Below are 13595 nucleotides of genomic sequence, written 5' to 3'. Positions count from 1 at the left end.
TGGGATCGAATGCATCCCCCTCCAAATGTTATTTTCTGTTGGCTTTTTTGCAGACAGTGCGGCCGACACCAGGCATGTGCAAATACTGAACCGCTCAAACAGAGAGCTGAGCTTTGAGCTGTCCTGGCCTGCCCACTGCCTTACCATCACCCCACAGCACGGAGTCATTGAACCTCAGTACGAGACTTGCATATAAACAAACACCAGGAAAATCAATGAAACGCAATCACCTTAACTTTTTGTTCTCATATTGTCATTTAAAGTACATGGCTGATATAAATATTTAGCATTTTAACAAATTTAAATCTATAGCTGTTTTCTTTTTCTTTTTTTAGGAGCCATTTGCAAATACTCATCAGTCCCAATCCATCTTTGGCATCCAAATCCTCCATGCTGCCCTGGAGTGGACAGATCTATGTACAATGTGATGATCAACAGAAGGTACTAGTTTCCCTCAAAACAAAATGGTGGGAATTTACATGTTTTCAAGGATTGCCTCTAGTTTATATATCAACATGATATGCTGTTGATTTATCACAAAAAAGAATTTTAAAGTTACGTGCTTAAGTCTTGTTCAAACTGCTACATTCTTATGTAGTTTGAAATCCTATTCAAATCACATTTCTGGAATTCTGTTTCAGTCAGACCGCTCTGATCAGATTTTGTGTAGGTTTTCTGCATGTTACTTTGTCACGCCACATAAAACGTAAACATTTTAGATGTTGTTGTAGGAAACATGTTAAAATTTGTTGCAGAAACAAGGTTTTTGCAAAGTGCAGATCGAGTAGAAAATTTCAGTATACTGTAGTCAGCCTGATCTACACTATGAATTAATTGAAAATTCTCGATCTGCTCCACACCATTATGAATGCCCGTGCGCATTTTACTTTCGCTTTTGAATGAGCAATTTAAAAGTAAAGTGCAGACAGTATATTTGCAGAGGTATTACCGGTGTTACACGTCGATAAACCGGTGGAAAAATTTCCTCACATCACATCCCTAGAAAGCAGCCGTCTATCAGTGGATCCCTAATGTCTGCTTTCAAACGCTCCCATGTGTGTCTATTTACAACATGTTTTGAAGTGTTGATCTTTGTAGCCAATCGCAGACATATATTAACTGCGTGAACACAATGGCCAATCAGAGGTGTTTAAGAATCCGCTAGGGGGAAATGCTGGTATCGTCACCATTTTTAAGAAATTTCAGTACCGCTTGGGACCGAAGTCAGTACTTTTGACAAACCTAATTGAGACCATGGGGACACCAATCAGATCTGAACAGTTGTGATGCACAATGTGGACAGTCAATCCTTTAGATCAGATTCCAATCAGAGATGATAAATCGTTTTTAAACTGACAGTATGAACATAGCCTTAGTTGCACAAGCGTATGGAGCAAAGCATTCCAGTCAGTTTAATAACAGAAACACATTTGTTTTTTGTTTTTAATTAGCTTGTATAATTTCTTCTGTAAAAAAAAAAAAAAGTGTGTTAAGCATATAAAACATCATGGTTTTGCTTTCTCCATAATGTCTCTTCTTGTGTCTTTTTCTCTGAAGTCCATTAAAGTCCAGATCCGGCAGGATCTGGCCATGGATGTCTCTGCCACTAGCTGTGCCATGGACCGCTCTTTATGCCCACTTCCCCCTCAGGCTGAGACCCCTACTGTACCAGGACAGAAACCTCAGAGTAGCAGCGCCCAACCTCAGGTTGAGATCAAGAACCGAACCTTGGTCTTCCCACCCACTGCCTCTGGAGAGTCATCAGGTAACTTTAGAACCTGCCATCTGAACTGCATCATTATGATAATGAGACATTAGAATTTTCGATATAATTCTGAAATCTTGGCCTATTAAAATTGTGTAAGTAAAACTTTTTACCTTTGTGCAGAATGTTCTCTGGAGGTGGAGAATCATGGAGAGGAGGTGAGGTGGTACCTCTCTTCATTTGCACCTCCATACGTGAAGGTACGTGATTGTTGGCATTACATAATAATTTTGGAACCTTTTCATTCCTGAGGGATTTTTGGATTTTGACTCTGCTGTTGTCTTATGGTTCAGGGTGTCGATAGCAGTGGAGATGTTTATCGTGCCACATACTCTGCCTTCAGATGTGAGAAGGTATCTGGGACTTTAGGGATTCAAGAGAGGATGAAGGTAGGGTTGCGTGTATCCAAACATAATGTCTCTGACAGATCTAACGCTTTTTAACCTGATGTTGGCTGTTTTTGGTGGTGGTTGTTTTATTTGACCTTTTTTTTTTTTTTTTTTTTTTTTTTTTTTTTTTTGTTAAAAGGTTCCAATCACTTTCCTCCCACGTGACCGAGGAGATTATGCCCAGTTTTGGGATTTGGAATGCCACCCAGCAGCCAAACCTCAGCACAAGAGCCGCATTCGCTTTCAGCTGTGTGGCACTGTAAGTCTCTTGAATGCAGTGTTCTGTAGTTTGTGTCCTTTTATAGCTAGACTAAACTAATGCAGCTCCCATTAAATTTGCCCGCTAACCACATGGGCTGTTAGCTGAAAGTGCAATTTCTGTAATGCATTAATCAATGTGAGACTGAAAGAGCAATGCATGAACAACAGTACTCTAATTGGGAATGGTAGTCCTTCACAGGTGTGTATTTGCGTGTACAGGGCATAAGAGCAGGAGAAGGTTCGAGTGTTAAAGAAAATTGCTCCTTGGTGAAAACAGAAGCCACTGTGAAGAACAGGAAGAGACTGGAGTCTACAGGCTCAAAGACAGGGTAAGAGTCTTTTTCACACTAAAGTACAACTGACCGTCTTGTCTTATTAACCTGTAGATCTCAGCACTACAATCGGCAACTAATCTAAATCTGATCTATAGAGGAAGATTGAACTTTCTCCTCTAAAACATTTCATAGACATTTTGCTGTTTATCTTTAATTCATTCAGATCTTCAACTGAGACCCAAAAGAGGGGAGTTTATGCACCCCAAAGTCTGTACACATTTCCTGCCACACGTGTGGGCTTCACAAGCACGCTGAAGGTTAACTTCAGAAACAACTCCTCCAACACACATGAGGTGAGAGAACAGTGCTGCACTAATGCCCTTTAAAGTCACATGACATCTGTAAAGCAGCAACAACTAATCAGTACAGACATTTCACAGTTGATTAAAGTTCTGTTTCTATGAGGAAAATACATTAAGAATTCACAGAGCCATTATTTACACATAAAATACATTTGAGTCTAACAACTTCAGTCATATTGCATGTTGATGTGTGCAGTGTTATTACTGCTGCACCTAAATGTCTGGCATGAGACTTATTTTGAGCTTTTCTAATTAACTTGCAGCTAAAATTCATAAGTCCTAAAGAGCCTTTCCACATCAAGCATTCAAATTATTCTCTAAGGTGAGTTAAAATCTCTCTTGCTTGTTCTTTAGTAGTAGTAAGTCTTACTGTTTGCTCAAGCCAATTTAAGAAATAATAGCAAGTAGAGAGAGTTTATTGAAGCATTCCATGTCACTTCCTGCTGCCAATGCCTGATGTGAAGGCTCTGAGTCTGAGCTCAACCACAGGTCGGCCAGGTGTTATTTTTGTTTTGTGGTTTGTAGCACTATATGCATGTTTGTTTGTGTGCGTACTAAATGTGTGTGTTGGTATAAATCATTTTTAACTTAAGTTTAAACTCAGATTGTTTAAATATTTTTGAAGTTATGCATTCTATATCAGTTGGCTATTTTTTATTTTTTTATTTTTTTTAGTTTTTGTATTAATGTGAAATTCACGTTCTTAATACCATTACTGTTTTCTGTGACATCATAAGCTAGTTCAGTGTTCCATACCTGCATGTTTTCAAGCATTTTAACCTTTTTCCACGTGCCTTTCTAGATCACAACACTACATCAACCTCCCTGTGCAGTTCGTGCCGGCCGCTGCGGGCCAGTTTTCCGGCACGCTACTCGTACAGACGGACACAGACGCTAAACTCGCCATAGAGCTGAATGGAGAAGCCTTGCCATAAAGACCTGCTCAACATACCCGCTCACTGCCAGCAGAGGCCACTGTAAGACGAAGCTAATAATGAAGAGACCTACTTGAACATCTTTTTCTTCTAAAATGCTTTGCAAAAGAATGTCAAGCTTTGTGTTTTCCCCCACCCTGCGTTTTTTTTAGTTGTCAACTATCATCTTTATACTTGTGTTCTTTTAGATACAAGCACCATGCAATATGGATATTATATATCCAGCATCACAATTCAACACTTGTTGTCATTTTTATGTTTGCCACAGTTTATCACCTTTGTATCACTGATGTAATGTCTGAATCAGTTTTCCTGCCATTTTCTACCTTGTTGGAAGGATTTATTTTATTTTGTGTAACTGTTAACATGAGCTCACCTGTTGATAGAAGTGTTCACATAATGAGGCTGGACAAATATTTTGAAGAAAGATCTGCATCACCATTAGTTGAAGATTGCACATGCTCTGTACAGCACAAAAAAACATTTTATGTATTTTTTTTTTGGTCTGTGTGTTTCGTAGGTATTTATTTTAAATCAGTTCTTGATAAATAAAAATAATTTTATTTACTGGTGAATTGTCTTCCACTAATGTGTATCCTACTTTTACTATAATCTAACCTTACTATAATCAATAGAACTCTCTAACAGAGTTCATTGTAAAGCATTTTCTATAGTGAAGGGTCATTTTATTATGTTTGTTGATTAGCTACAACTTTAAGTAATATCTTCAAGGATTAGTTCACCCAAAAATGAAACTTCTGTCATTAATTACTCACCCTCATGTCATTCCAAACCCGTAAGACCTTCATCTTCAGAACACAAATTAATATATTTTGTTTTTTTTATCCCTGACAGAAAGCAATGTAATTACCATCATTCAAAGTCCAGAAAGGTATCGAAGACATCATTAAAATAGTCCATGTGACAGCAGTGGTTCAAACTTAATGTTATGAAGTGACGAGAATACTTTTTGTGTGCAAAAATAACGACTTTATTCAACAATTTCTTCTCTACCCTGTCAGTCTCCTATGCAGTTGACACATGAATGTAGTGCAGGCTTCTGTGTTTACATCCAAACAACAGGTGTTGGGCTTGAAATTCAGCACCTGCCAAATTATCACCCCCCTCGCTGAAGTCGCTAACTGATTGCCTAATCTTAACCCCACCCCTAATACTAACACCTCCCCACACCTACTCCTAAACCTACCAATACTAGGGGGTAATAATCTGGCAGGGGGTCGAAATTCAGCACAACACCGGCTCAGTATTGGTCGACACTTCACATGAGCCCCACAACAGGAGCTGGCCAATAATGAGCCGGCGTTCGGACATAAACATGGAAGCCTTGCACTGCGTCAACTGTGTATGAGACTGACGGGGTAGAGAAGAAATTGTTAAATAAAGTCATTTTTGTTTTGTTTTTGTGTAGTCAGCTTGAGATCCTTCCCATCTAAACTGATACAGGGAAAGCTGAAGGTCGGAGTAATGAAAGGTGAATTGCTACAACAGAAACTAACCTTTTAACCCTACCCCACACCCTGACAGATTTTTCTCCACACCCCTTACCTTGCTGCATGCCCATTACTCTAACGTGCAGATACCCATACTTGGGCTAAAGTTGTCTCTTGGGCTGAGCTCAGTAATAAGTAATCAGTTAAAGGTGCTAAAGAGGATCTTTTCGTCAACTGAGAAACCAAAGACTGTTAGTGAGTTTTTGAAATGAGCGCATGCGTAAGAACAACCCCCCCCCCCCTCCTTCACAGCTCATTTCGAGGGAACGCCTCCCAAAACTCGTGCACGAGTATTGGAACACAAGTGTTTACAAAGTCCCTTTAAGACAAGTCATTTCACTCGGCGGCCATCTTTGAAACGCCTCTCGGGAATCCTGGGCATCATGCAATCTCTTTGAATGGGGAAACATCAAATTCTCCAAAACTGTTCGCCAACCTTACGATTAAATTTAATATTTGAAATCACCAATGAAATCTAACAACAACCGGCTCATAAATTTAGTTTCTAAATGCTCGAATCATGACCAAAAAAAACTATTTTTCAGGCTGGATCAAGCTAATGCGCATGCACAGACCTAAATGCGCGCCTCTTTGTTACACTTTCTCCCATTCAAAACAATACGAGTGACACGTCCTGTGTTATTCTATAGTCTTTGATATTATTACTTTCAGTGCACCTAATAAATAGTCTTTTATCATTTAGTAAAGACAGTTTCAAGTAATATTGCAAAAATGTATAAAACAAAACATCCTCTTTAGCACCTTTAATGAGTTTTATGAGCATTAGGATAACCAGCCAAAACTATGATCTTCACAAAATGCATGCAGTTTTGTTTACATAGTGTGCCATTAACATTTTTAAAAGTTGATTTTGTTTATAACCCATTGTTTTTTTTGTGCATTAATTCAAATCAAGTATTAGATTTTAGAATTTTATTCATTAAAGTGCAGTTTTTCATAATTAAGTAAAAACGCCTATATCCATAGATATAAACATCTAGGGCCTGAATTCATGTACAACAGTAGTTAACATTTGATAATAATAACACATTCTCTAGTATACACAGGCCATAATCTTCAAACTCTTTAAGTTTTCATATAAACAATTACTTGAATATGACCAGATGTCTGGAATACATAATGGGTTTAATAGACTGTACATCCTTATTTTCAACAAAAAGACTGTTACCAGTGAAGCAGGAGGAATTAAGTTTTCTTGATAGCTCAGTAGTTACAAGGTTGTTTTTTCAGTATGAAGGCAGTTTTAGTCAATGATAGGATAATTAATTCATCTATATCCTAAGTGTTAAACATCTCAGGTGTGCTGTGTGAAGAGGAGGATGATGAGGAACAGCGGTAGGACCAGCAGCCATCTGTGTAGTTTAACACTTGCAGCTCCGCTGTAGTTGCACAGGTAACTGTTACAGCATGTCACCTGGAATCCATTTCCACTACTGTCCACAGAGGCAATTGCAGCAGCACTTGTGCAGAGTTTTGAAAGGGAGCATGTCTTCGCAATGGCAGTAACACCTCCTAAAAAGACAAATTGAAAGTTTATCTAGTTTTCCCTAATAGACAAAGTCAAATGTTGCAACTGACCCCATATAGTTGCAACAGTCCATAGACTCATTTCCAATATTCATTAAAATGTGATCAAATCATTCTTTAATATCATTGTAAATGTCAATTTACAATAAGGTTAATTAATTAAACATAAGTTAATGTATGAACTAACCATGAGCAATACATTTGTTACTGTACTTACTAATCTTCATTAATGAAAATAGTTGTTCATTGTTTGTTCATGTTAGTTCACAGTGCATTACCATGATTTTATTAATAATGTATTAGTAAATGTTGAAACTAACATTAACAAAGATGAATAAATGCTTTATACATGCAGTTCATTATTATTTAACTAATGTTAACTAATGAACCTTATTGTAAAATGTTACCATATAATTTTCAAAACTATTTACTTGTTTACTTATAATTTATTGATTTTACTTGTGCAAAGACAGGGTCTTCACTAAGTTAAACTGGCTGCATAAACACAAAGACTAGTAAAGGGAAAAAAAAAAATTCAAGTAACAACCTGTCATATCCACCAGCTGCAAATGCCCTTGCACTCCAGCAGAGGGCACTGTTTCCATTGAGACTACAGACATCATGGACTCAGTTTCCCACAATGCTTTGTGTAATCATGTGCAGCTGCTTCCCATTACCTTGTTATCCCTGTGTCTCTCTCCCTATATAACATTGTTCTATTGTTTGTCTCTTTGTGAAGTATTGTCTTGTGGTTCACAGCGTTACTGAGTGTTTACCTTGATCCTGGTCTTTGATATCTGCCGTATCCCGGTTTTCCTGTTCATGGGGGTGGGGGGTATGCCCAGGACTGATGATTGCTAGCCCTGTGTTATATCTACCTTCCTGCCCTGTAGTTCCCACACCTGAGCCAGTTCACAACATGGCCGCCAAACCAGAGTCCTCAGTCAAGATGGCTGCCACTCTAGAATCTGTTCACAACATGGCCGCCATACCAGAGTCTCGTCCTGTCATGGTCACCACACCTGTGTCTTCAGACAAAATGGCCGCCACGTCTGTGTCCTGAACCTCCAGCCATCACGGACACTACGCCCGAGTCTCCAACTTTCACAGGTGCCTCACCAGAGTCTTCAGCCATCATGGGCAACACACCTGTGTTCCCGGTCATCATGACCGCAGCATATGAAGATGTTCAGGCTGTCCCTAGGCACTTGAGACTGGCTTTAAGCTTGGAGGACACACCGCTAATGGTGGTGCATGTAGCTGGTATCCCTAGACCAGCGCTACCTATACCACCGGCCTCAACGCATATCAAGCTTGCCGGTGCCTGTGCCATCCATCCCAGAGGTTGTTCTGCCCATGCCGTCCATCCCACAGATTGTTCCCTTGTCTTCTGTTCTCACCATCACCGCAATGACCATTTTGTGTGTTTGGGCTGCACACTGCTATTCAGCCTGTGAACCTGTTCCAGCCAATGAGTCCACTCCAGAACTTACGCCAGTCCAAGAATCTGCTCCAAGGTCTGTTCCAGCCCAAGAATCTACTCCAGAACCTGCTACAGCCCAAGAGTCTATTCCAGAGCCCGCTCCAGTCCATGAATCCGCTCCAGAGCCCACTCCAGTCCATGAATCCACAATAGAGCCCGCTCTAGTTCCTGAGTTTCCTGTCTGCCCTGATGTGACCATAGAGGTCATTCCTGAGTTCCCGGTCTGCCCTGATACGACCACAGAGATCGCCCCTGAGTTCCCTGCCTGTTTGGACTCTGCCTCTGTGGCCAATGTTAACCTCTCTATGTTTTGTGTTTCAGTCTTGCCTGACTTTTACCTTGCCAGTTCCGCCAGATCTGCCCTGGGGGTACTTTGCCCTGCCGTGGAGATCTTCTGCAAAGACTGCATTGCTGAGATGGTCTTCTGCTCCACCATGGAGATCTTCAGCCCCATCTATTCTGAGCCACAGTGATGGCCTTCTGTGCCGCTGTGGGGGTCTTCAAGCCCATCTGTGATGATGCGGTGGTCACCTGTTCTGCCGTGGGGGTCTTCAAGCCCATCTGTGCTGATGTGGTGGTCGCCTGCTCCACTGTGGGTGTCTTCAAGCCCATCTGTGCTGATGCGGTGGTCGTCTGCTTCGCCGTGGGGTTCATCAAGCCCATCTGTGCTGATGCGGTGGTTGCCTGCTCTGCCGTGGGGGTCTTCAAGCCCATCTGTGCTGATGCGGTGGTCGCCTGCTCCACTGTGGGGGTCTTCAAGCCCATCTGTGCTGATGTGGTGGTCGTCTGCTCCACCGTGGGGGTCTTCAAGCCCATCTGCTCTGCTCTGCCCTGGCCACTTGCACAGCCTGCAACACCCTGGTCATCTGCCCAGTTTGCACTGCCCCGGTCATCTGCCCGGTCTGTACCATCCTGGCCTTCTGACAAACCTGCATCACCCAGGTCCTCTATCCAGTCTGCCTTGCCTTGTGTTTCTGTCCTGCCTGTGTCTTCAGTCCCCTTCCCTATGCATGGCCTGCCTCCAATCCACCTCCCACCGGTTTGTGAACGTCTGGAAGCCGCTCCTTTGAGGGGGGGGGGCTATGTCACATTCACCAGCTGTGAGTGCCCTTACATGCCAGCAAATTAAAAAAAAACACACTAAAATGTAATAATACTTCTGTGAAAGCTTACTGAACTGTTTAAGTGAATATTGAATATATTCTTATATGTGTGTGTATATGTGACCCTGGACCACAAAACCAGTCATAAGTCACATGCACGCAAAATATTGTTCTACCCTCACAATGCATAAATGGAAAGCTCATTTATTCAGCTTTCAGATAATATATAAATACCAATTTCAAAAAATTAACCCTTGTGACTCTTATGACCCTTATTAACCCTTATGGTCCAGGGTTACCCTGGACTGTCAATCGATTTAAAATTTTAATCTAATTAATTACATGCTCTGTGATTAATTAATCTAAATTAATCGCATACATAATTTTTGCTGTGAAAGTATTAAATATTTAAATTCAAATGAATCAATGAATTATCAGCATTAGTGACATTAAAGTTCAAAAACTCTTATAATTATTTTCACTGTTCAAATAATGGCCATAACAATCAACAATATGACCTAATATGCTAAGGAAATCAATTCAAAAGTGCTTCAGGAAGAAGATTTGATGATGTGCCGTAACACCAGAGGTTGCGTAATAGACTTTAACTTTGTCCGTCATTTTGACAGGTTCGTAAAAAAAATCCGTCATAATCTATTATTACTCGTGATTTTAATTTTCATCTTTTAATTATAATAACACATTTAATTGCTTTTATTTTTGTTCACATTTGAATTGGTAATTCACACGTGAAATTTCTCTGTACTGTAGCCTACTATAGGCTACGTGTTAGCCATTAAAGAAAACGTAGTTTCATATTTATGTTGAAATAGTCCTATGTTATGTTTTAAATTCATCTATTTGATAATGAAAAGTGAACAGCATGAGTAAGATGCATCATAAGATGCGCAATATATCGGGAGACATGGAGTGTGACAGACATGATTTTGACCACTTCATTAAGTTTTATATGATATGTATATGTTATATGTTTTATAGAAAGCCTTTCTTTAAAGTGAATTTCGTTTTGTAAAAATTGTATCTTAATTGTAACCAATGTTTCATCAACCAATTGCCTGGATGTAATAAATAAGAAGCAAATATAGCAGACATGACATGGAGGCGCGGGTGCGATCACTGGCGCGTGAACTGGAGCGCGTCTTGTAGGTTAAATTAACCGAAACTCAGTGGCTGCTTGCCTCACAGACATGAGAAATATTTCTATAGAAAGCATGAAATATCTACTTTAACGAAAACGAAATAATTCAAAACGAAAAGAAATAGGCTACTCTGTTTATGTAGAATAAACCGAATGAAATGTGCATTCTCGCTCTAAGCGCGTCCATGAAGAGATGATGACACTGACACTGATTAAGAAAACATTACTTTATTAATAAACAATTAAAATTTCTCCTTGCTGTTTTGGTCACATTCATTAAACCAGTATCGATTCGTAAATCCCAGGCTATACTGTTTTCAGTTGATGAATAAACAGTAGGCTACAGTGCGCCTCCCATCCAATGAATCGCAATAGAATTAAAGCTTTGTGTTGCTTTTGATATGGAACAAAGTCTTAGATTTCAAATTTAGAAACCTTCCAGGAAACACAGCTGAGAGAGAGAGAAAGAATGAGAGAAAGAGAGAAAGAATGAGAGCATGAGAGAAAGAGAGAAAGAATGAGAGGATGAGAGAAAGAATGAGAGAAAGAGAGAAAGAATGAGAGGAAGAGAGAAAGAATGAGAAAAAGAAAGGGAGAAGAAAGAAAGAAAGAAAGAAGTGACTGAGAAGAGCTCTTGCCATAGATATACTTATGATACCATATCACATATTTAAATACCAAACATTATGTTAATTCTCTGACTTCTGAAAATAAAACATGAAGGAAAGTCCCCCCAAACAGAAGTGCCGCCATTTGACGTGGCGGAAATTATTATTTTTTTTGTTGTTGGTTTTTTTGTTTCACTTCTTACAATATCAGCAATATATATCAGCAACTGCAACAAACTGCATATTTTTGCTCAAGTTTGGGTCTCTAAATAAAACTGTTTTTACTTCCTCAATTGAACTCTATAAAAACCCTGATGTAGCCTATCATATGTATGCCTGCCATTCAGTGGTTTTCCGAAGAAAGGTATTTAGCAAGACGAAACTAAGGTAAGCAGATATTAATTTTAAAGATAAGTTTTGTTGTTGGATGTTTAACAGATATTATTATTATTATTATTATTGACTTATTGGGAGCATATTATTATTATTATTTTTCAATGAAGACAGATTTGTTATAGGCTAATTCTGTAATTCTGTAGAGGCACACTTTTTGTTTTCATGATCTCAAATAAAAATTGTTCTGACAGGATTTGTCTTTAATAATCCTGTATTGTAGCTAATACTCTAAAGAAATATATGATCAGCTGATATCTGATGTTCTGAAATAGCGGTTTTTCTGCGGTGGTTTAATTTTCTGTCTTTTCCTTTTAATAAACTCATCATCATCAGATCATGTGCTTCCACATTTTTACATTTTCCCCATACTGAGAGCTGCTTTAATGTCAAGGGCATTTGCTCACCTAATGTGCCTACAGTGGTCATGCAGGTGTCCATAGGAGCCTGGCAGTCCTGAAGGTTTTTGTTACATTCTTGATTTGATGTTGTAGAGGCACACACGTAACACTTAAGCGCATTTACTGCAAAAGAGCATTAAATACATTTTATTTAAAAAAACCCAAAACAAAACATGAATTTATGTAATCAATATTGATTTATTATTTTTATTATGCAGTCTAACAGACAATTCAACATTATGGAAATTTACAACATAAAACACTGTATTCTAATAGTAATACTATTTCACCCTTGATACTGTTAGTGCTGGAAAATAATGTTGTGTACACAATACACATTACAGCTTGGCTAAATATTAACAGTCACTTACATAGTCATGGAAAGGGTTACTGGTTAGGGTACATGTAAGGGTACTGTTGAAAAGTTTGGGGTCACCAAGATATTTAAAAAAAAATAATAATAATAATAATACTTTTATTCAGTAAGGACATGTTAAATTGATCAAAAGTGACAAAGACATTTTATAATGCTACAAAAGATTTTTATTTCAAATGTACTGTTCTTTTGAACATTCTATTAATCAAAAAATCCTCAAAGTATTTCCACAAAAATAGCAACATGATTGTTATTGAACATTGTAATGACATTATTATGATTATTGTAATACTGTAGACTATAATATTTTTTTCAAATAAATGCAGCCTTAGTGAACATATAAGACATGTCCTTAAAATCATAGACTCCAAACTTTTGAACAGTAGCATATTATTTTTTATTCAATACAGTAATTCTTAGCACTGTTTATAAGCAACTGAATTGTCTTCCAACGACAAAATTAGAATTGGATTCAAAATGGATTACAAAATATTAACCATTAAAGCATGTTGACAATCCAAAATGCAAGCAAGTAAAAGAGAAGCCATACCTGAGTGTACAGTTAGGAGTAAAAAGAGCAGGCTAGAAAGAGTCCCCATGCTGCTGAATCACTGACTGCATGTGTAGGAGACGGTCACTGGGTGTTTCTGACTGAGACTGAAACTCACTGTCTCCTCAGATCCACCCACCAGACATTCTTTCACTTGTCCTTTTGAAAGAGGTCACACACCAGCACAGCTGGCATTCCCTCATACTTTTGGCCTATTGTCACAATGTGCATTCTGACATGATAACTGTTAGATGTAAATTTTACAAACAGAGCATTTTGTATGTAGCTTTGTCGTGGATGATGTCATATCCTTCTTGTGACTTTACGACTGAGACGTAGTGTAAGAAAATTCAGACTAATCTCGACTGACTTTAAATGAAAAATTCAGTGGCACTTTTATTCATTTCATTGAACTAATAATCATATATGGCTTGGTAAAAAGTCCAGATATTTACACTCTTGAGTCTGTACAAACT

At 38.7% G+C, this 13595-nt stretch overlaps 2 protein-coding genes across 5 annotated transcripts in view; one reads left to right on the top strand and one right to left on the bottom strand.

Moving 5' to 3' along the window:
- Window positions 1-4502, top strand: part of cep192 (centrosomal protein 192) — a 37824-nt gene extending 33322 nt beyond the window's left edge. For 3 of the 4 annotated variants that reach the window (XM_067401249.1, XM_067401258.1, XM_067401241.1), the window contains exons 39-48: window positions 54-177; window positions 336-441; window positions 1558-1765; window positions 1889-1965; window positions 2059-2154; window positions 2294-2413; window positions 2635-2744; window positions 2914-3043; window positions 3316-3374; window positions 3855-4502. In XM_067401249.1, coding sequence (XP_067257350.1) covers window positions 54-177; window positions 336-441; window positions 1558-1765; window positions 1889-1965; window positions 2059-2154; window positions 2294-2413; window positions 2635-2744; window positions 2914-3043; window positions 3316-3374; window positions 3855-3987 — 1163 coding nt within the window. In that variant the 3' untranslated portion in view covers window positions 3988-4502. The remainder of the gene's footprint in view (window positions 1-53; window positions 178-335; window positions 442-1557; window positions 1766-1888; window positions 1966-2058; window positions 2155-2293; window positions 2414-2634; window positions 2745-2913; window positions 3044-3315; window positions 3375-3854) is intronic. The other variant, XM_067401266.1, reaches the window with a different exon arrangement.
- A 1873-nt stretch (window positions 4503-6375) lies between these two features.
- On the bottom strand, window positions 6376-13225 carry LOC137024839 (prostate stem cell antigen-like). Its single transcript, XM_067392765.1, has 3 exons — window positions 13120-13225; window positions 12200-12316; window positions 6376-7031 (listed from the first exon to the last, which is right to left on the bottom strand). The coding sequence occupies exons 1-3, from the start codon at window positions 13166-13168 to the stop codon at window positions 6814-6816; spliced, it is 384 nt and encodes a 127-aa protein (XP_067248866.1). The 5' UTR covers window positions 13169-13225; the 3' UTR covers window positions 6376-6813.
- Window positions 13226-13595: the final 370 nt, after the last annotated feature.

This window comes from Chanodichthys erythropterus, chromosome 2 (assembly GCF_024489055.1).
Source record: "Chanodichthys erythropterus isolate Z2021 chromosome 2, ASM2448905v1, whole genome shotgun sequence".
Taxonomy (NCBI): Eukaryota; Metazoa; Chordata; class Actinopteri; order Cypriniformes; family Xenocyprididae; genus Chanodichthys; species Chanodichthys erythropterus.
Note: the sequence above shows the minus strand (reverse complement) of the source record. Positions and strands in the feature narration are given on the sequence as shown.